This window comes from Naegleria gruberi, assembly GCF_000004985.1.
Source record: "Naegleria gruberi genomic scaffold NAEGRscaffold_81, whole genome shotgun sequence".
In the NCBI taxonomy this organism is placed as follows: Eukaryota; Heterolobosea; class Eutetramitea; order Acrasida; family Naegleriidae; genus Naegleria; species Naegleria gruberi.
Window position 1 is genome coordinate 4,972 of NW_003163246.1, and position 17,917 is coordinate 22,888.

Sequence of the window (17,917 nt, forward strand, 5' to 3'; positions counted from 1 at the left end):
GATAGACTATTACTTTTTTTAAAACTTTACTAAAAAAACCAACAAAATACCCAAACGGCGCTTAATAACCCTATATCAGATCATAAAGACCATGGAGCCACAGAAGAAACAAATCAAAACAACACGTTTCCAAACCCAACCAAGTTAATAGCACAAAGAACGATGACTTCAAGATGCCAAAGGTTGGAGGAGGATTCAAAAAACCACCTAACAAGTCTGGATTACCAGCAACAACAACAGTACCAGAGGACAACAAGTTTTTTGTTGAATTATTTGACGGTTTTATTGAAAAAAACAAATCGGATATTGTGGCAAAGATTGAGGAAGAGATTGAAACTTTCAAGAAGAAGAAAGATGAATTGAAAAATATTATTGTAAAGAAGGAAAAGGGAGTGGATGATGAAGAACTGGACTTTTCAGAGAGTGAGGATGAATCATCTGTCCAAATTATTGCGGAATACCATGCGGAAAAGAAGAATATCAATGAAGAATGCAAGAAGAATAAGAAGTTGAAAAACATCTCTCCTGTGGCAGAAAGGCAAGATGCTAAAATTGATGAAATTGGTAAACAGCTTGCCAAAGAAACAAAGAAAAGGAAGCGAGTGGATGAAGATTTTGTATGTGAGCCACCAATTCTATCTGCAGCTGATGCATTGGATCCATCTAACATTTTGAATGAAAATGTTGACTCCCTCTTGAATGAGTTTTGTGATTTAGTTGATGCTGACTTGACAAAGTTAGATATTGGCATGACACAATCAAGCAATTTCCTTCGTTCAGTTGAAGATCGTGTCAAACAAGCAACTCAGCAATTGGATTCCCAAATCATTGAATTAGAAAAATCGAGAGAGGAGATACTCAAAGAATTCGATAACAAATTGGAAGCTTTGAAATTCTCCAAGACTCAAACAGTTGGACCATATCTAGAAATGGTTGAAACAAGCAAAAAGGTACTTGAAAAACAAACAACAAATTGCAAATTAAAAGCCCAAAAAGCATCAGCCAAAATCAAAGACAGAGTGCAAAGATTCCTTGAGGATCCAATAAATGACCAATAAATGCCCAATCAAATTGAATTTTTTTTAAATAATTGGCCAATTGAAAAAATGGCCAATCCAATCTCTGTCATACTTTACCGAAAAGCACAATAAGGTAATCAATAGGGAAGAATCTTATTTCCGAAATTAATTTTTACCATCATATCTAAATCATTGAATAATGAATTATTGATACAGGAATCATATGTTCAATTGTTATATTCATGTCAGTAATCAGTGAAGGTGACACTTCTCAAACCTAAGCATCAACATTTCAATATCTAGACTGTCAATTTCACTGAAACTTGAAATACTACCTGTTTATATGATATAATGATGACTCTTCATAGTAACATGCATGTGAAAACATATATTGACACTTTTCATCTTGTTATATTTATAGAGATGGTATCCAACAGAGTCAGTTCATAATATTAAATATAGAAACTCATTCTGTATGACATGTTTGATGTATAGAATTGTTTTTATATTGATGGAAATCAGTTTGAAATAATACGATGAAATTGACACGGTCTAGTCACCATTACATGACAAATTGACCATAGTTTACATTCCATCTCAGTCATTTCAGCGATTTATTGGTTAATTCCACCATTATATTTCTCATACATTGTAGTACAGTTTATATTTGAAGAGTGATTTCTGTGTAGATTATTATAATCGTAATACCATTCAATACCAATAAAACTCAATAGAAGAGTCAATTCTTCTCATTTTCAAATAGATTATTCAATATAGAACACATCTAGATAGTTTCCAGATCATAAAAGTCAAGATACTATATATGGTCTTTGATTAATTTTAAAAATAGACTGCCGTTAATTACTGGAATATTAATTCAAAGCTTGATGATCAAGCTATTGATTGAAATCAAACCGATTATTGAATATTGATCATTGAATTGGTGAACAATCACTCTCTTGATAATGCTACATATTTCATATTGCATGCAAATCAACCTGATTCAATCTACAAAGGTTGGTAGTTGCACCACTTCGTGGCGAAACTACCCATCCACGATGAATCAACATGTGATTCACTTCCATTCAACTCAATTTGACCGTTATAATCAATAAATCAATGAAATGTTACTTTATTAGCAATACCTATTCAATCTAATGAGTAGATTCACGTCCCAAACATTTGACTTCTCAAAGTCCAGAATTCAAAAGTTAGTTCTGACCTGACCTTTAAATATCTATCAATATAAGAAATGAAACCATCAAATTTACATCATTAATAGATGATAAGAAATATAATCAATGATATGAATCTTCACTAAGTAATCTCTTAAATAACCCAAATAAATCAACTCTGAATCCTAACCAACCTCTAGGATTTGAGTATGATCAATCTATTTTCCATCCCTAGTCATCCAATGGTATTCTCTTGAGTTTTTAGGCATTTATTGAGTAATCCATGTTTTCTCAAGTAGAATTGTATAAAATTAAATATTCAATCTCATATAAGGATATAGAACACTGTTTGAATGCTTTGATTTCGTTTCTGAGTAGAGTGTTATCGATCAATGTCCTTCGCATCAATAACAAGTGTTATGGTTCTTTAATACATAGATTACCAGAAAATCAACTAGTTCAGTTCGTCCTCAATCATTTGGAACTTGATTCTAAGCCAGTGTGTGAAATTACATTAGATTAAACTGTTGGCTTGTCCATTTATCACTTTTATTGATTCATTGACTTGGAATACCCTTTCATCAAGTGACAATTAATAAAATCACTGTTAACACATTGAACTTCCAATTGAAGACCAGCATGTCTGTAACCAGCTCCAACTGGTAGAGAGATTGGAACAATATCTTGACGAGGTCCAAGTAATTCTTTCCATTTAGTGATAACTCTAACGAAATTTGGATTAACTTGATTGGACTTAGCAGCAAAATTGGCATCTCCAACTCTTGGTTGACCAAAAGTAACAACCTTGATGGTAGCCTTTGTTTCTGGTCTTTTACCTGATCCTAAATAATCAACAGCAGCCAATTCAGAAAGAGAACCTCCTTGACTATGTCCATAAAATCCAATTTCATTGAGTAATCCAAGAGATTTGATAGTGTCGAAAATGTTTTGACGATCAACTAAATATTCACTCAAGAATCCTGTATGAACAGCATATGCTGAACTTCCAATTTGAAAACTAGAGAAGGCTGTTTTCAAGTTATTGGCCCAGTCAACTGGATCATTCATTTGTGTTCCTTTAAAAGAAACAATTGCTGACTTGGTAGCAGAATTGAAATATACTTTACAATTGGTTGCTTTAGCAGCATTCACAAAATTCTTAACCAACTTGTATCCTTGAACTGTTGATAGTTCCTGTGATCCATAATTTGCTGCAATTTCTGCTGCCAATTTTACATCTGTCAAAGTGACCTTGGCTTTAATTGTCTTGAGTGATTTGGAATATGGTGTAATCAATCCATTGTAAGCATAATTTGCAGGTGCAAAGATCGAAGCAATAAACTTGGCCTTCTGGCTCACTTCACCAAGCAAGCCAAGTGTCTCAGCACTCAGTGTGTTGTGGGTCTTGCTGCCGTTTACTCGAGATGGATCGCTGGTTACGATCAACAACAAGACGATCGCAAGGAGAACGGTCAAGGTCAATAATTTCATTTTTTTTAAAGATGATTATTGGAATGACTAGCACGATGTTTGACAACGGATAAAACATGGTGCACATTGAACATAGTAACCGGTTCATAATTAATTTTCAAACAATAATTGATGATGATTGTTGAATAGTATAATTTTCCAATGATGATTCATGATAATGATGATGGAAAGAAGATGATGAAATTAATTGATTTTCATATTGTTCTTCATGACCATTAGTGAATGTTATTGTTAATAATACTAATAATACTGATGACTTCCGAAATTGATGATGATTTTCTAAAATCTAAATGAAACCACCACAACCAACAATAATAGAACCATTCTTGAGAGATGATAATGATGAGGAGGCTCCTCCAGAAACAGTAATACTGCTTGATGATGAGAGAACCTTGTTGACAAGTGTTTTCATTTTTTTCTTTGCTGCTTACCAATCAAAAACAATAAAACAACAATTCATGTATTTTTTATATCATTAAATGAATAATATAAAGAACATTTTAAAAACTTCAAATTTGTAATTTGTTAACTTCTGTTCATCCAAACATGTAAAATTTGTTCATTTTTATCCAAACTCTCCTAATTTATCTCAATCACTCTCTTTCTGTCATTGTATTCCTTTTTAAATTAACCAAATCGAGTGCAATTACTTTCGAATAAAAAGCCAACCAACAACCACATCAAATTCCAACAATAAAAAAATGACAAACAATCAAAATAACAATCAATACAAAAGAAAGCTTGCTAATATCGAAGAAGAACACATTGCCAATGAAGAGGTTTATCAGGATGAAGATCTTTGGTGTAGTGAAGAGGTGGACCAATTGGTGTTCAATCAAACAAAGAAAAGAAAGGTTTCGAATGAAAGTTTAGACGAAATTGAAGAGAATTCACATGATAATTACTCAGATACTTCATCAGATAGTTCTGTGGAAGACTTTGGTGAGGTTGGTGAGTTGCTAATGATTGGAAATCGTCCAGAGGACTGTTTTTACTTGTCAGAGTTTACAGGAGAACCTAAAGTTTCGTTTCTTGAAACTAAACTTTCCATTACAAAAATTCCAGCAGATTGCTGGGCAATCATTTACACATTCAGTGGCCTGGAACATTACTTCATTAATAGAATTTACAAACTCAATACCACCCTAAGAGAATCTCTATATGAAAGTGAACTATTTTGGGAAGGAGTCATTGCTGAAGGTTGGCCAGACGCCAAAAATTTCACCATCAACTGGAGAGAATACTTTTTCAAGAAATTCATTGCATTCGAAACTCATAAGCGTTTAAATCCTCAAATAATAACTGGAGATCATCAAGCAACTTTAGTTTCGTTTCCAATTCAAAGAACTTTCGAAAATGAATGTTTCATTTACAATCAAATTGAAACAACTACATGCGTCAACCAAACTGTCACTCAATCAAACATGAATTGGATTGTAAATGTTTTTTTGAAAACTTGTCCAAAAATTGTTGGATTGAGAATTCAAGTGAAATTTCCAAATTTGAGACTTTGGGCAACTTTTAATAACAAAGAATTCCCAATTTTTGATGAAGATCAAGTTGTCCTCAATGGAGTCCAAAATCTTTTCCATGCCATGAATTTAAATGTTGACATTCATGCACCTTTCTTTTTGGATTTTGACGAAAGATTCCAAAAATTGAGAATTGGAGAATTGGAACAGAGTACTTACTTTGCTTGGTTTTGTAATAGAATACTTGGAGATGTTCCATTTCCAATTGAGGAAATTTTGGGCCTACATGATTATACGAATCATTTGAGTTTCGGTTTGGAAGAAGAGAGAAATAGAATAATCGAATTGTATTACAAATACAAAAAGCTATTGGGCTTGTAAATGTTACAATAAAAGCTTTGAATTTCTTTGAAATCAACAGAATTATAACGAAATTCAAAAAAGTAAATTGATGGAGTACGCCAAGTGCCCTCTTTGAAAGTTTTTCCATCTCGTAGTGGATATTTAGTACATGTAACCTTGTTCTAATCTAAACTTTCACTCACAAACAAAACGATTAAAGTCCAATTTGTCAGAACAATCATCAAAAAAAAATGACAAGACAAGAGACAACTGACTTTGAACCCAAATTAAAGAAACTCAAGCTTTCCCAACCAAGTGTATCTCTTACCAACCTGACCTTTGAAATATTAGCAAATATTTTTGTCTATTTGGATCCAATAACAGATTTACTGCCAAATGTCATGCCTGTAAGTGAAAAGTTTTATCATGCGTTGGGAGGAAGAGATGAATTGCAGACTAAATTCCCTTTGTATAACAGAATCATTCTCAAACGTAGATTCCCCACCAAGAGAATGCACTGTAGTGAATCTTTCCTTCTGAGATTAGTCAACTTTATTTCAAGAACATCAACAAACTGTCAAGTGTTAAAAATTGGAGAAATGGCTGAAGATGAATTTGAGGACCGCCAAGAATCTGATTATGAATTATCCATTGATTTCTTTGAGCAATCTAACAAGAGTGGCTGTTTCAGAAATTTGAAGAAATTACATGTTTATTTCACGCCATTTTTCACCACAGAATTAGAAACTGAACGAAATGTCAAAATTTTACAAGAATGGTTTTCCAATTTGAAAGATTTGGAATCATTGAATTTGAAGAATGCTTTACCACAATCTGTCATGAATACCATTTTGAAAGAATGCAAGAATTTGAGACATTTGACTTGTTCTGGGAATAATCTTGCCCAAATCGATGCAAATATTCCAATTTTGACTAATTTAGAGTCATTAGCGCCAATTCAATCAGAGAATGACATTTCTGCCTTCTTTTCAAAAGTTCCAAATTTGAAAAAACTAGTTTTTAATGATTATTACGAAGTAATGACATTTATTGAAATTAGAAATAATTGTAAACTTTTGAAAGAGTTTCATTTTACTGAGAGATTTGCAAATACTGATGTTTTACATACGGTAATGCAAATGAATCAATTGGAAAGGATTTCAATTTCAGAAATTGAATGGGATTATGATTCTCTTTTCCATTTCGTTTCTCAGTTTAGTTTGAAACAGTTTAAAGATTCGTATGTCTTTTCGTTTTATTTGGAAGGACAAACAGCTTGCCTAGATCATTTGGTCAACTACCTTGGAGCATGTGGATGATTTCTTCCATACTCAAGATCATTCCAAGTATTTACAAATGTGTAAAAAGTTCAAACAAGCAAGAATTTTAAATTTAACTCAACTCGAACCTACAATGAATCATGGAATAGTTAAGGATCTGTTTGAGGAATTGGAATATTTGAGAGAAATTAGGTTAAATGCTAGTGGAGAATTCGAAAGTGATGTCATTAAGCAACTTTTTCACTACTTTGGAGAAGAAAATAAGATTAGTTCAGTTTCACTTGTTCCTATTGGAAACACCTTCACAGTCAAAATTAAAACTCAAAAGAGAGGAGATTTAACATTAAGGGTGAAAGTAGTATCAAATGATCTTCTTGGACTGGAAGATGAAGAAGAAGAGAATCGGTTTGAGGCTTCTTTCAAAATTTATGTATTCGAATAATTTTGAATAAATATAATTTCTAACTTTACTGTAGATTGTTACAAAATATGTTAAGACTAAATTGGGAATTCCCTTCTCTAAATTCTTCACCATCATGTCACTTGTTAAAAACATCAATCAAACAAATCAAAAAAAATCACACAACAATGCGAAGCAAACTAGAGAGTGATTCTGAACCGAAAACAACATCATCCAACAACACTACCAATGGTACCCAAGAAGCAGAAGAACAACAGTTTGATTATGTCGAGAAGGAAATTGACGAAGATTTAATTTGTTCCATTTGTTTACTTCCTTTCGTTGATCCAATTTCACATAATTCTGATGCATGTGGAAATACTTTCTGTTTGAAATGTGTTGAAAAGGTTTCGGATTGTCCAATGTGTAGAGAGGTTGATTTTAAGAAGAATTGTTCTAGTGCTAAAACTATTGCCAAATTGTTGGACAAATTGAAGGTCAAGTGTGGAATGTGTAAGAACATTGTGTTGAGAGGTGAATTAAAAGTACATCAGGAAAAGTATTGTCCTCTTCATGAAGCTTATCAACAAGTGGAAGAATTCAAGAAGAAATTGGAACAAGAATTCCAACAAAAGTCAGAAAAACTTCAAAGAGAACATGAAGAATTGATAGAAATTGTCAAAGCTGAGATGGAACAACATTTGAGAGAGGCTAAAGAGAATTTGGCAAAACTTGAAGAAAATCTTTTACAACAATTCAAAAAGAAGGAAGAATTGTTGGAAAGTAACATGAAGGAACGTGAAAGTAGAATATTGACAAGAGAAAAACTTGAGAATAGCAACAAACCAATTCATATAAATGTCAGAGGAACAATCATGACAGTTTCATTGGGTGATTTCATTCATAATGAAAGAGAATCTGATAATTTATTCAAGAAAATGTTCACAGGTCAACATCCATGTTATCAAACACCTTCCAAGCAATTTGATGACTCAATTTATTTCATTGATTGTGATCCAAATGTTTTCAAACATATGATTGAATGGTTACAATATGGTGAGATTGCTGAATTGAGTAATGATATGAGACGATCAGTTTTAAATGCCTGTAAAAAGTTTGGATTGACAAATATGTCAAACGACTTATCAGAAAGTATTAACAAAGAAAGTAATTCAAAACAAATCATGCCAATGTCACAATTTGACTTTATGAACATTGTTAATCTTACCAGAAGTCAAAAGAGTGCTTTGAATTTGAGTGGCCTCGATTTACGTAAATTGGTTATTAACAATACAAATTTAGAAAAATCAGAAATTATTGGATCTGATTTCAGTGGAATGAATTTGAAACAAACCAATTTCAAAGGAAGTAATTTGAGAGGATGTAATTTCAGTAATTGTGATTTGACAAGTGTAAACTTACAAGAGTGTGAATTAGATGATTGTAATTTCTCAAATGCAATTTTGGGTAAAACTAATTTTTCCAAATCAAGCTTGTTGAATATCAATTTATCAAATGCCATTTATAAGGAAACAAAGTTTATTGGAGCTAAATTTGAGAATGTTACAGGCTTCCAAAATAGAAAGCTCGGTTCATTAGATTTCTCCAATTCATCTTTCAAATCAATTGAGTTTTGCAATTCAGATTTGTCAAATTCAAACTTTACCAATTGTAATGCAATTGATTGTAACTTGGAAAGTACCATCTTGCGCAAAACAAACTTTGAAAAATCACAATTCGATAATTGTAGATTCAATAACAAGTGTAAATTTGAAGAAACCAGTTTTAAAAATAGTTCCATGAAGAATGTTAGTGGTTTAATTGGAATTGATTTGGTTAGAGTTGACTTGTCCAACTGTAAATTAACCAAAACAGATTTTACAGTTTCTTATATTTTTGAAACTAATTTTCTTAATTGTAACTTTTGTATGGAAGTATTGAGATCCAAACACAATATTATTTCTAATTGTGATCTTTCAGGATTATTTTTAAATGGAGATTTTACAGGATTCAAATTTGAAAATGTTAAATTTACAAATACAAATATTGAGAAATCGAAGTTTGAAAATTCAACATTTGTAAAATGTAAAATTCAAATGAACTTTAAAAAGGACTCTTTACAACATTGTAATGTTATTGAATGTGATTTTAATGGCTCAATATTCGAAGAAATTGATTTTACTCTAATCCAAGCCAATTTAGAAACCAACTCTTTTAATAATTGTGTTTTTAAGAATGCAGATTTGAGAGAATTGAAAGATTTATCAAAATTCCTAGGATCTACATTTGATGCATGTTTATTTAATTTTAAAGAATTTACAAACAAACACATTCAAAAAATTCATTTCCAAAATATTAACTTACAGGATTTAGGAGGATTTAAATTTTCTGCCATTACTGTGGATATTCCTTGGTTTAATTTATTATCTTCCTCTGTTATTGTTAATAGTTGTGATATTGCAATTGGCTGTGAATTATATTCAAACACTAAAAGTAAATCAATTCCTCAATTATTATACAGAGGATCGAGAGATGGATTCAAAGCAGAACATTTTCATTCAAAATGTGATAATCAAGGTCCAACATTAACAATTATCAAATCAGAACACAATCAAATATTTGGCGGTTTCACATCAAAATCTTGGAGATCCCGAAGTGGAGAATGTGTCACAGATTCATCAGCATTTATTTTCAAAATTACAGATTCAAACGGAAGTTATCAATTCGAACACTTCAAAATCCAACGAGAGGAAAATGCCATTCTGGTAAACCAGTATTATTTGGCATTGTTTGGTGCTGACATTCAGATTGAGAGTGATTGTAATTTGAATTACAGGTCACGTTCAAACTTGGGCAGTTATTATGAATTACCAAAAGGTTACCAAAAGGGAAGTAATGAAGCAAATAATTACTTGGCAGGAAGTTACTACTTCAAGGTTTCAGAAATTGAAGTTTTTAAAATTAACCAATAAAAATAATTGAATCATTTCAAATTATTGTGTACATTATTTATTACTCCTGTACAATTTACCTTTACACGATTTAGTATAGCTTAGCTATAGTTTAGATGTTTGTTTACATTCTTTTTACACAGCTTTTGTTTACAATTGTTGTTCATTGACCTTTTCAATGGTGCTCAAAATATGTTTTCCGTAAGGTAACTTTTTGATCTTTTCTTGATGTGGTTTCACAGCCTCAGTAATTGTCTTTCTTTGACTGGCATCACAAGTTTCAATAATCTTTTGAATGACATAGTTTGCAAATTGATCTTTCATCATTGCAAAGAGTGGAGTCTCTGAAATATCTCTTGATGTGATATCTCCAATGAGTTCAGTGATCATATTGTCACGTTCCTTCTTATTGGCTTGTTGGAAACATTTTTCAATAACATTGGAAGCAAACTTATTGATTGACAATTCTTGAATCTTCTTACTCAAGGCTGCAATAATCAATGACTTGAAAGTTGGTTTACCACGATCGAGAACATGTTGGACAACATAATTTCCGTATGGATCGACAACCAAAGCCAAAATATTGTCTAAAATTTCTTGCAAAATTGGGACTGTTTGACCTTCTGTACAATGTTCCAAAATACGTTGGATGACACGGCAGCCATAATTATGGATAGCTTGTTCATAAACTTTTCCTTTGAATCCATCGACAATGAATTGAATAATCTTTGGTGGTACACGTTCAATACACTTTTGAATGACGTGATTACCATTTTGATCTTGTACACACCTCATTACATTACCCTTTAATTCACTAACAACAGTATCCTTATCATCATTATCAATAACTTCCAATGCCTTTTGAATAACTCTACAACCATAGGTTTGCAAGGTCAAGTTCAAGACATTTCCTTGTAATTCCTTTGAGAGTTTCTTCTTTTGAGGAGCATTACCAAATTCAAAGAATTTTTGGATAACATAATTACCAAACACGTCAGTCATTAATGATAAGGCATATGGTTGAATTTCCTTAAAGATTAATTCCTTTTCACTATTTGAAGCCTTTTCTAACTTTTGTTGGATGAATCTGGAACCATGTTGATCTCTTGAGAATTCCACAACATGACCAACAATATCATGAAGTTCAAACTTGCGGCCAGATCTTCCATTCTTGAATTCATCCATGAGAGGTGACATTTGAGTTTGTTGTTCACTACGTTCTGAAGTTGTATTTTGATGATTCTTTGATTTTCTTGAATGGTTATCATGTGATGCAGAGTTTCTATCACCTCTTCCTGACTTATTGCCTCCATTAGAGTTTGGAGCCGAATTAGAGTTACTATTTACTGGTTGATTATTAACATTACCACCAGAGGTTGGTGAAGTATTAGCATTATTAACAAGACCTCCGACCTTTTGAATATTTTGAGGAGGATAATGGTGTGATTGTGGATATTGATTTTGATGGAATTGATTAGCATATGGAACATTATTAGAGACCATTTGTTGTTCAACCGGTATATGTGAACCTTGAGGTTGAACCATAAAAGGTTGAACATAATATGGTGGAACACCAAAATATGGTGGTGCGTTTTGAGGAGGTATTTGATTTCTCATATTATTTGGAGCATTTGTATACATTCCATCCCTCATTACTACTACCTTATTATAGTTTTGATAATATTCCATTTGTTGTTGTTGTCCATTAAACATCATTGGAGGATAATCAGCAGAACCCATCCATTGTTGTTGTTGTTGCTGATTCAAATTAACATGTTGGAATTGTTCTTGTAATTGTTCTTCCTCTTGATCCAAATCAGCGTTTTGATGATAACCGTGTTGTGGATAAGGAACCTTCCTTACATTATTTCCAATCATTTCATTGTTAGATTCATAGTAACCTCCTCTTCCAGCTTTCTTTGGTTGAGGTTGTTGAATCTTTGGATAATGATGATGAGAGGTGGAAGACTCTTGTGGAAGAACTTGTTGAGCACCATTTGAAGTTGTGTTAAACATGACTGCTGTATCCTTATTCATTTGATTGAAGACTGGAGAAGGTGTTCTTGGAAAATCTTGTTGAATTTGATCCAAAACTGATCTTGGTTTACTCTTCTTTTCTTCACCAACAGCTCCAGGTGAGCTTGGAGGTTGAGTCTCATCCTTTCTCCAACTAGTAGTAAGAATTGGAGGTGGAAGTCTTGGATTAAGATTCTTGTGTGAATAGTAATAATCATAATATTGAGGATTAGAACGAATATAGAGCTCATTAGCATTTGTGTTTGTTGGTGTATTTGGTTGTTCATCGAGTGTTTCTTGTGGAGGAGCCGAACTACTTCTATTCATATATGAACCGTGTAATTCTGCGCCACTTGTAACAATAGATGTTAATTTCTTAATAATAGGCGGTCTAATAGAATTACCATTGTTACCATTATTATTATTGTTATTGCCGGCAACACTTGGTGAATTATTCATAGGAAGTGAATTGTTATCCGATGATATTCCCATGTTGTTCATCTTGTTTTCAATGATAAATTGTCTGAGTTGAGAACCTTGGTTATTTGGTTTTCCGTAATTTATATTTTGTTGATGGTCAAACATTTTCTTATTGTGTATTATTGTTGTATGAAATTTAATAGATCTGAGATACGTGTCTATTCAATAGTAACTTGTATACAGAAAAGGTATATTCAATATTACAGGTTGTTATTTAAACAATATCTAGTGATAATGTTATTGTTTGGTCGTCTTTCTTTTTACAAGGTAATAACAAAATATATAAAATATATACACGTATGTACTACTAGAGGATGATGATGATTAGAAAGTAGAATGCTACTTGTATATTTACGTAAATATATATTAGATAGAGAGAGAAAATACACTCTTCAAATCTTCTCCAAAAAAACTTTGCAAATAATACTACTTTCCAAAGACTTTAGAGGAATTACTCTCTTTAGCTTCTAGTCGTGATGGTCTGTCGGGTTGTTGTTGTTGTTGTCGCAACAAGAGTGTTGGTCTCAAAGTGTCTCTTTTTCTTGCCGAGTTGTTGTAGAACTCTAGAATCGAACCAAGAATGTGAGTTTTCAAAATTTTTTCGGGTTGAAAAATTGTCTTTTCTCTTCTTTGTTGTTGGTGCAAGACCAAATAATAACAAGCTTTACCAGAATTATCTTTGTTGTGTGTGTTGAAGACAACACTTCGAAAACCGCGGTTCAAAGAGAGGTGAAAGGAAGAAGAAATTTACTGTAATTTTACTTATCGTACGGTTGTTAAAACAACAACAGCACAGAAGGAGCACAGTTGAAAAGCAACTAGGATGATGAGGACTAATTGATTCTCTGTGATGGAATATTTGGTAATAATAATAATAATAATATATTGATGATAGTAGAATTAAATATAATTATAACCAATCAACAATCACAGTAATAATAATATCAAGATATTTAAATTGTGAATTGGAAGATGATTGTAATATTGAATTTAATTGTTCCCTGTTCGTAATTGATAGCAACAATTAAAACAAAAAAATGTCATTACGGGATACCTTGCTTGAACAGATCAGAAGTAGACGAACACTCGTAGAACAAGGAGAAAAGAGTATTTTGGAAACGCCCATCTTTCATGGAATAACGTCCAATGGTTTAATGGTGCATTTCACTCAATTTTTCAACAATGATTTGTGTAGTGATTTTAAATTAATATTAAAGAGGAAAGATCCATCTCAGGTGAATGAATTGGATGCTTATGGAAATAGAAAGTTGAATGTAATTTATGCTCATAAATTTGTGTTGGCACAATCAGAGTGGTTCAGAACAATATTTGAGAGTAACATGATGGAACAATTAACGAATGAATTGATCGTGGATGAGAATGAGGAAAATTTGGATACATTTACTGCCATGATTGCAATGATGTATGGCAATTATGTTCCATCATTTTCAAGTTTAAATTCTACTCTGGTGATAGATCTTTTAGTTTGCTTTGACAAGTATCAGGCAACTCAGCTATTTGATAGGGTAATTGCTGGGCTCGTTAAAAACTTGGCACGTGATACACCCAATTATAGATCAGTTAACTTGTTGCACATCTTTTCAATGTTTGGAGATCGAACCAAATCCAAAGAATTACATGCCTCAATTCTAACACTACTTGTTACACCTCTTTGGACGAAAGGTGTACGAGTTTTGAGACCTGAAGTTTTCAGTAATGATGAGTTTATGGATTTTTTCAACAAGCAAGATTTCAACTCGTGTTACTTCTTTTTGGAAGAATTTGTGAGAGCCACTCATGCCTTCGATCTTATTTGTCAATCTATTGATAATTGGATTAAATTTGATGAGGCAGATCGATTTGATAAAGGATTTTTATTGTACAGAGTAGCTCTGAATGCTCACAAGTTAATTAGATAAAGGCTATATTTGATAGTTCAACCAATACAATAATTTGGATAGGAGATTTATCAAGTCATATTACCTATGTTTACAACCATCACGTATAGATCACAAACTTCCAAACAACACGTTTCTGCTTATGGATGTCTATTTGCTCGAAAACGGTTATATGCTCTCCGCTTTATTTAGCGAGTTGCCTCCTTAATTGTACAGACGAGTGTGGCAAGGTTCTCCTTAAAACCTTAAAAAAATATCATCACATCACCGCTTCTCGCCACTCAAGTTTTATAAAAGGGCAAACCGAACTCATCAGAGTAAGGCTAGATTAAGCATCATATTTCTCTCTATTATTTAAATAATTATTGTATTATTTAACAATAGCAACCATTAATAATAACCTAAGGAAAGAGAATTGTTCACTTCAACAATAATTTATTAAATACAATCTGGATAACAGAAAATGACAACAGCTAAGGTAATGCCTATGGCAGCACAGCCTTCCGCAGCTTCTTTTCTTGTAACCACACATGCCAATTCATATGTAGGAGGTTTGAAGACACAAGAATCAGCGGCTTCAATGGCTCCCACATCTATTGGATCATTTGTTGTAGCTAAGGTATGTTTTTCGATATCTTTCCTTACTAAATTGTTCATATCACATGATGATAAAATGCTGAATCACCAACTACATAGAATGACGACCCACATACTGATGAACCAAATGCTGATGACACAGAATCATACTTTAACAAATTCAGTGTTTGTTGTGAATGTTCCATTCGAACTACATTAATAATTCTCATCTCAAGTTTAGTCTTACTCAGTATTGTGATTGTTGTAGCAACTTTCTGTGCATCCTTCCTTCCAGGATTCCTCTCAGTTAGTAATGACAAACGAGATAATGACTTTTTAAATATTGTAAACTTTTCAGAGAAAACATTGAAAGAATTGGTCATTACTAATAAGGTTACACAAATGCAATTTGAAGCAACCTATTCAATGTATAATTACGAAGATACCGAGTTGAAAATATTCAGAGCATTCAAAGCAGAACATATTTACCATGATGAAATATTCGTGACGACATATGTTGGCGATAGTTATGGAACAGCAATTTGTATCATGAAGTGGACAGATGGGCCAGCCTACTTGAATATTTCACTTGTTCATAACGAGTTTCACTATTGCAAAGATTGGGAGAACACTAACTTTTGCAACAGGTCTGTAACTCCGGACATATCTGATAATCCCTTCGATTTATCATACCTTGTGCAGGTTTGTAATGAAAATCCCGGAAAGGTGGTGTATTCAGAGAGTTATGCTGATCCTTCTATGCCAGATATGACTTTTATTACACTGCTGAATTGCGTTCCTAAAAAGACAAACAATGTGAAACCAGGAAGTACTTTTGAGTATTACTATGCTATTGATACAACAACATCCACAATTTCTTCAAATCTGAAATCATCTACGAAACAGATAGAAGGATCCCATGCATACATTGTTGAGGCCAACACTGGTTTCATGATAGCAAGTAAGTAATTTTTTAAACTCGAAAATCATCAACCATTATTCAAAAGCTTATGATAATTCACCACTCATGTCTTGGAGCGCAGACCATGAACTGATAAGACTTAAACCTAATGAGTGTGCAAATGAGGAAATTAGAGTAGTGGATGAAAGAATTAAAGAATTATTCCCTAAGGGTTATAGCACTATAGATGAAGGAAAGGTGTTTTCTTCTACAGCTGATGATCATTTTGTTCTATTCAAAAGATTAAGGACAGATTATGGAATCGATTGGGTATTCGTTCTGGCAGCTCCAACATGGAATTACAATGCACCAATTGGTATTGCACTTATTGCTTCATTTGGAGGTAGTATTATTGCTATCCTAATCAGTGTAATTGCTGCTGTTGTAGTTTCTGTGAGGTTGGTGAAACCATTCCATGTCTTGATTGAAATGATTACTTCCATTTCGACAATTGATATAGAACCTGCAGATCTTTCAAATACTATTTTCACAGAGGTCAGAGAACTTCAATACCAATTTTATCAAGTGGTGAAGAGGTTGAAATTGTATAGATCGTTCATTCCTCCCCATTTAATTCAGGAAATTGAAAAACTGGAAAATGAAACTGATGAATCAAAGCAAAATGATATGATCAAGCAAGTATCTCATCAAAATGGCCTCCTTCAAAAAGGATCAAGTACCTCTCTTATGTCTGCCTCTGGTCACAACTTTTCCTCAAGAAAGAAAAAGATGTCCAAATCCACTCTGAACAGATTTGCATTGTATCTCGAAAAACGAGTTGTAACTGTTATTTACATGTCTATGGATGGTATATTGGATTGTCTTGATGTTATGGAGCATTCAGATATTGTTTTCATGCTTGGTGACGTTTTTGAACAAGTGAATCAAATAGGAAAAACAACTTCTGGTTTAGTTTACGGATTTGAAAATGGAGCCTTAATGATTGCTTTCAATGCTTCATCTAATCAAGTAGCACATCAAGAAAAAGCAGCCACAACCACTCTCACATTGATTGGAAAATTGGATAACGTGAGAAAAACCAAGTGGACTCAAGCTCACTCATTCAAATCTAGCAGACAAATTTCTTACATGTTGGATAATATTTCTTTCAGATTCTGTATTACTTCAAGGGAATCCACCTGCGGAAATGTTGGTACAAACGATGCCAAGATATTTAGTATTTTCGGAAACTTGAGACAGGAATTTGAACTGATGGCTTCAGTGGCAAGAGAAGTTGGAGTCCAAGTGCTTGTAACAGAACAAATTTACCAAGTGGTAAATCAAGTATTTGTATTGAGATACATTGAATCTAAGGAAATGTCACTTCCATTCCCTTCTGTTCAAGAATCAGATTCTCGTGGCAAGGAAGAGTGTCATCTTTACGAACTTATTGAAAGCAAGGTAGTTCAGAATGATGAATGGATGTTTGAATTGGAAGAAAAGAAGAGAAAAGAAAAGTGGAAACTTTACAATGAAGCATGCACCTTTTACAAAGATAAGAAACTGGACCATGCGTTGGATTTGTTAAAAATCTTCTTATCAGACCAGCCAAATGACAGACCAACTCAACACTTAATTGCTGCATGTCTGCACAAATTACAAGAGAGTGACAAACATTCTAATAAATAATACTTTACAAACAGTTTTACTCCAGTAACCTTAACCAATATCCATAAAATTATTCCACTTTATTCCGCTTCTTCTAAATCACTTTTGGAAGCAATTAAAAACTGCGCCATCCCTCTTTGACTTGGAATTAAACAAGAACCATTCAACAATGCACAGCCATCAAGAGTTTTTAAAAAGAAACTCAAAAAAATCAAAACAGTCTTGCTGGCGTTGTTGTATGATTCATT

General features: G+C 32.9%; 8 protein-coding genes across 8 annotated transcripts; 6 read left to right on the forward strand and 2 right to left on the reverse strand.

Moving 5' to 3' along the window:
• Positions 1–173: 173 nt before the first annotated feature.
• NAEGRDRAFT_75471 (uncharacterized protein) lies at positions 174–1,058 on the forward strand (the record flags this gene model as incomplete). Its single annotated transcript, XM_002669462.1, has 1 exon — positions 174–1,058. One exon carries the CDS (start codon positions 174–176, stop codon positions 1,056–1,058), a length of 885 nt encoding a protein of 294 aa, XP_002669508.1.
• Positions 1,059–2,728: 1,670 nt separating this feature from the next.
• On the reverse strand, positions 2,729–3,685 carry NAEGRDRAFT_82103 (lipase; the record flags this gene model as incomplete). The annotated part of the gene is made up of 1 exon (XM_002669509.1): positions 2,729–3,685. The coding sequence occupies one exon, from the start codon at positions 3,683–3,685 to the stop codon at positions 2,744–2,746; it is 942 nt and encodes a 313-aa protein (XP_002669555.1). The 3' UTR covers positions 2,729–2,743.
• A 701-nt stretch (positions 3,686–4,386) lies between these two features.
• Positions 4,387–5,538, forward strand: NAEGRDRAFT_54118 (uncharacterized protein; the record flags this gene model as incomplete). The annotated part of the gene is made up of 1 exon (XM_002669463.1): positions 4,387–5,538. One exon carries the CDS (start codon positions 4,387–4,389, stop codon positions 5,536–5,538), a length of 1,152 nt encoding a protein of 383 aa, XP_002669509.1.
• Positions 5,539–5,750: 212 nt separating this feature from the next.
• NAEGRDRAFT_75474 (uncharacterized protein) lies at positions 5,751–6,818 on the forward strand (the record flags this gene model as incomplete). Its single annotated transcript, XM_002669464.1, has 1 exon — positions 5,751–6,818. The coding sequence occupies one exon, from the start codon at positions 5,751–5,753 to the stop codon at positions 6,816–6,818; it is 1,068 nt and encodes a 355-aa protein (XP_002669510.1).
• Positions 6,819–7,367: 549 nt separating this feature from the next.
• Positions 7,368–10,169, forward strand: NAEGRDRAFT_82104 (uncharacterized protein; the record flags this gene model as incomplete). Its single annotated transcript, XM_002669465.1, has 1 exon — positions 7,368–10,169. One exon carries the CDS (start codon positions 7,368–7,370, stop codon positions 10,149–10,151), a length of 2,784 nt encoding a protein of 927 aa, XP_002669511.1. The 3' UTR covers positions 10,152–10,169.
• A 13-nt stretch (positions 10,170–10,182) lies between these two features.
• Positions 10,183–12,647, reverse strand: NAEGRDRAFT_59906 (Pumilio/Puf RNA-binding protein; the record flags this gene model as incomplete). The annotated part of the gene is made up of 1 exon (XM_002669510.1): positions 10,183–12,647. The coding sequence occupies one exon, from the start codon at positions 12,645–12,647 to the stop codon at positions 10,281–10,283; it is 2,367 nt and encodes a 788-aa protein (XP_002669556.1). The 3' UTR covers positions 10,183–10,280.
• A 1,016-nt stretch (positions 12,648–13,663) lies between these two features.
• Positions 13,664–14,545, forward strand: NAEGRDRAFT_54122 (uncharacterized protein; the record flags this gene model as incomplete). The annotated part of the gene is made up of 1 exon (XM_002669466.1): positions 13,664–14,545. The coding sequence occupies one exon, from the start codon at positions 13,664–13,666 to the stop codon at positions 14,543–14,545; it is 882 nt and encodes a 293-aa protein (XP_002669512.1).
• Positions 14,546–14,987: 442 nt separating this feature from the next.
• Positions 14,988–17,690, forward strand: NAEGRDRAFT_54123 (uncharacterized protein; the record flags this gene model as incomplete). The annotated part of the gene is made up of 3 exons (XM_002669467.1): positions 14,988–15,143; positions 15,221–16,061; positions 16,144–17,690. The coding sequence occupies 3 exons, from the start codon at positions 14,988–14,990 to the stop codon at positions 17,688–17,690; spliced, it is 2,544 nt and encodes an 847-aa protein (XP_002669513.1).
• Between the last annotated feature and the right edge of the window lie 227 nt (positions 17,691–17,917).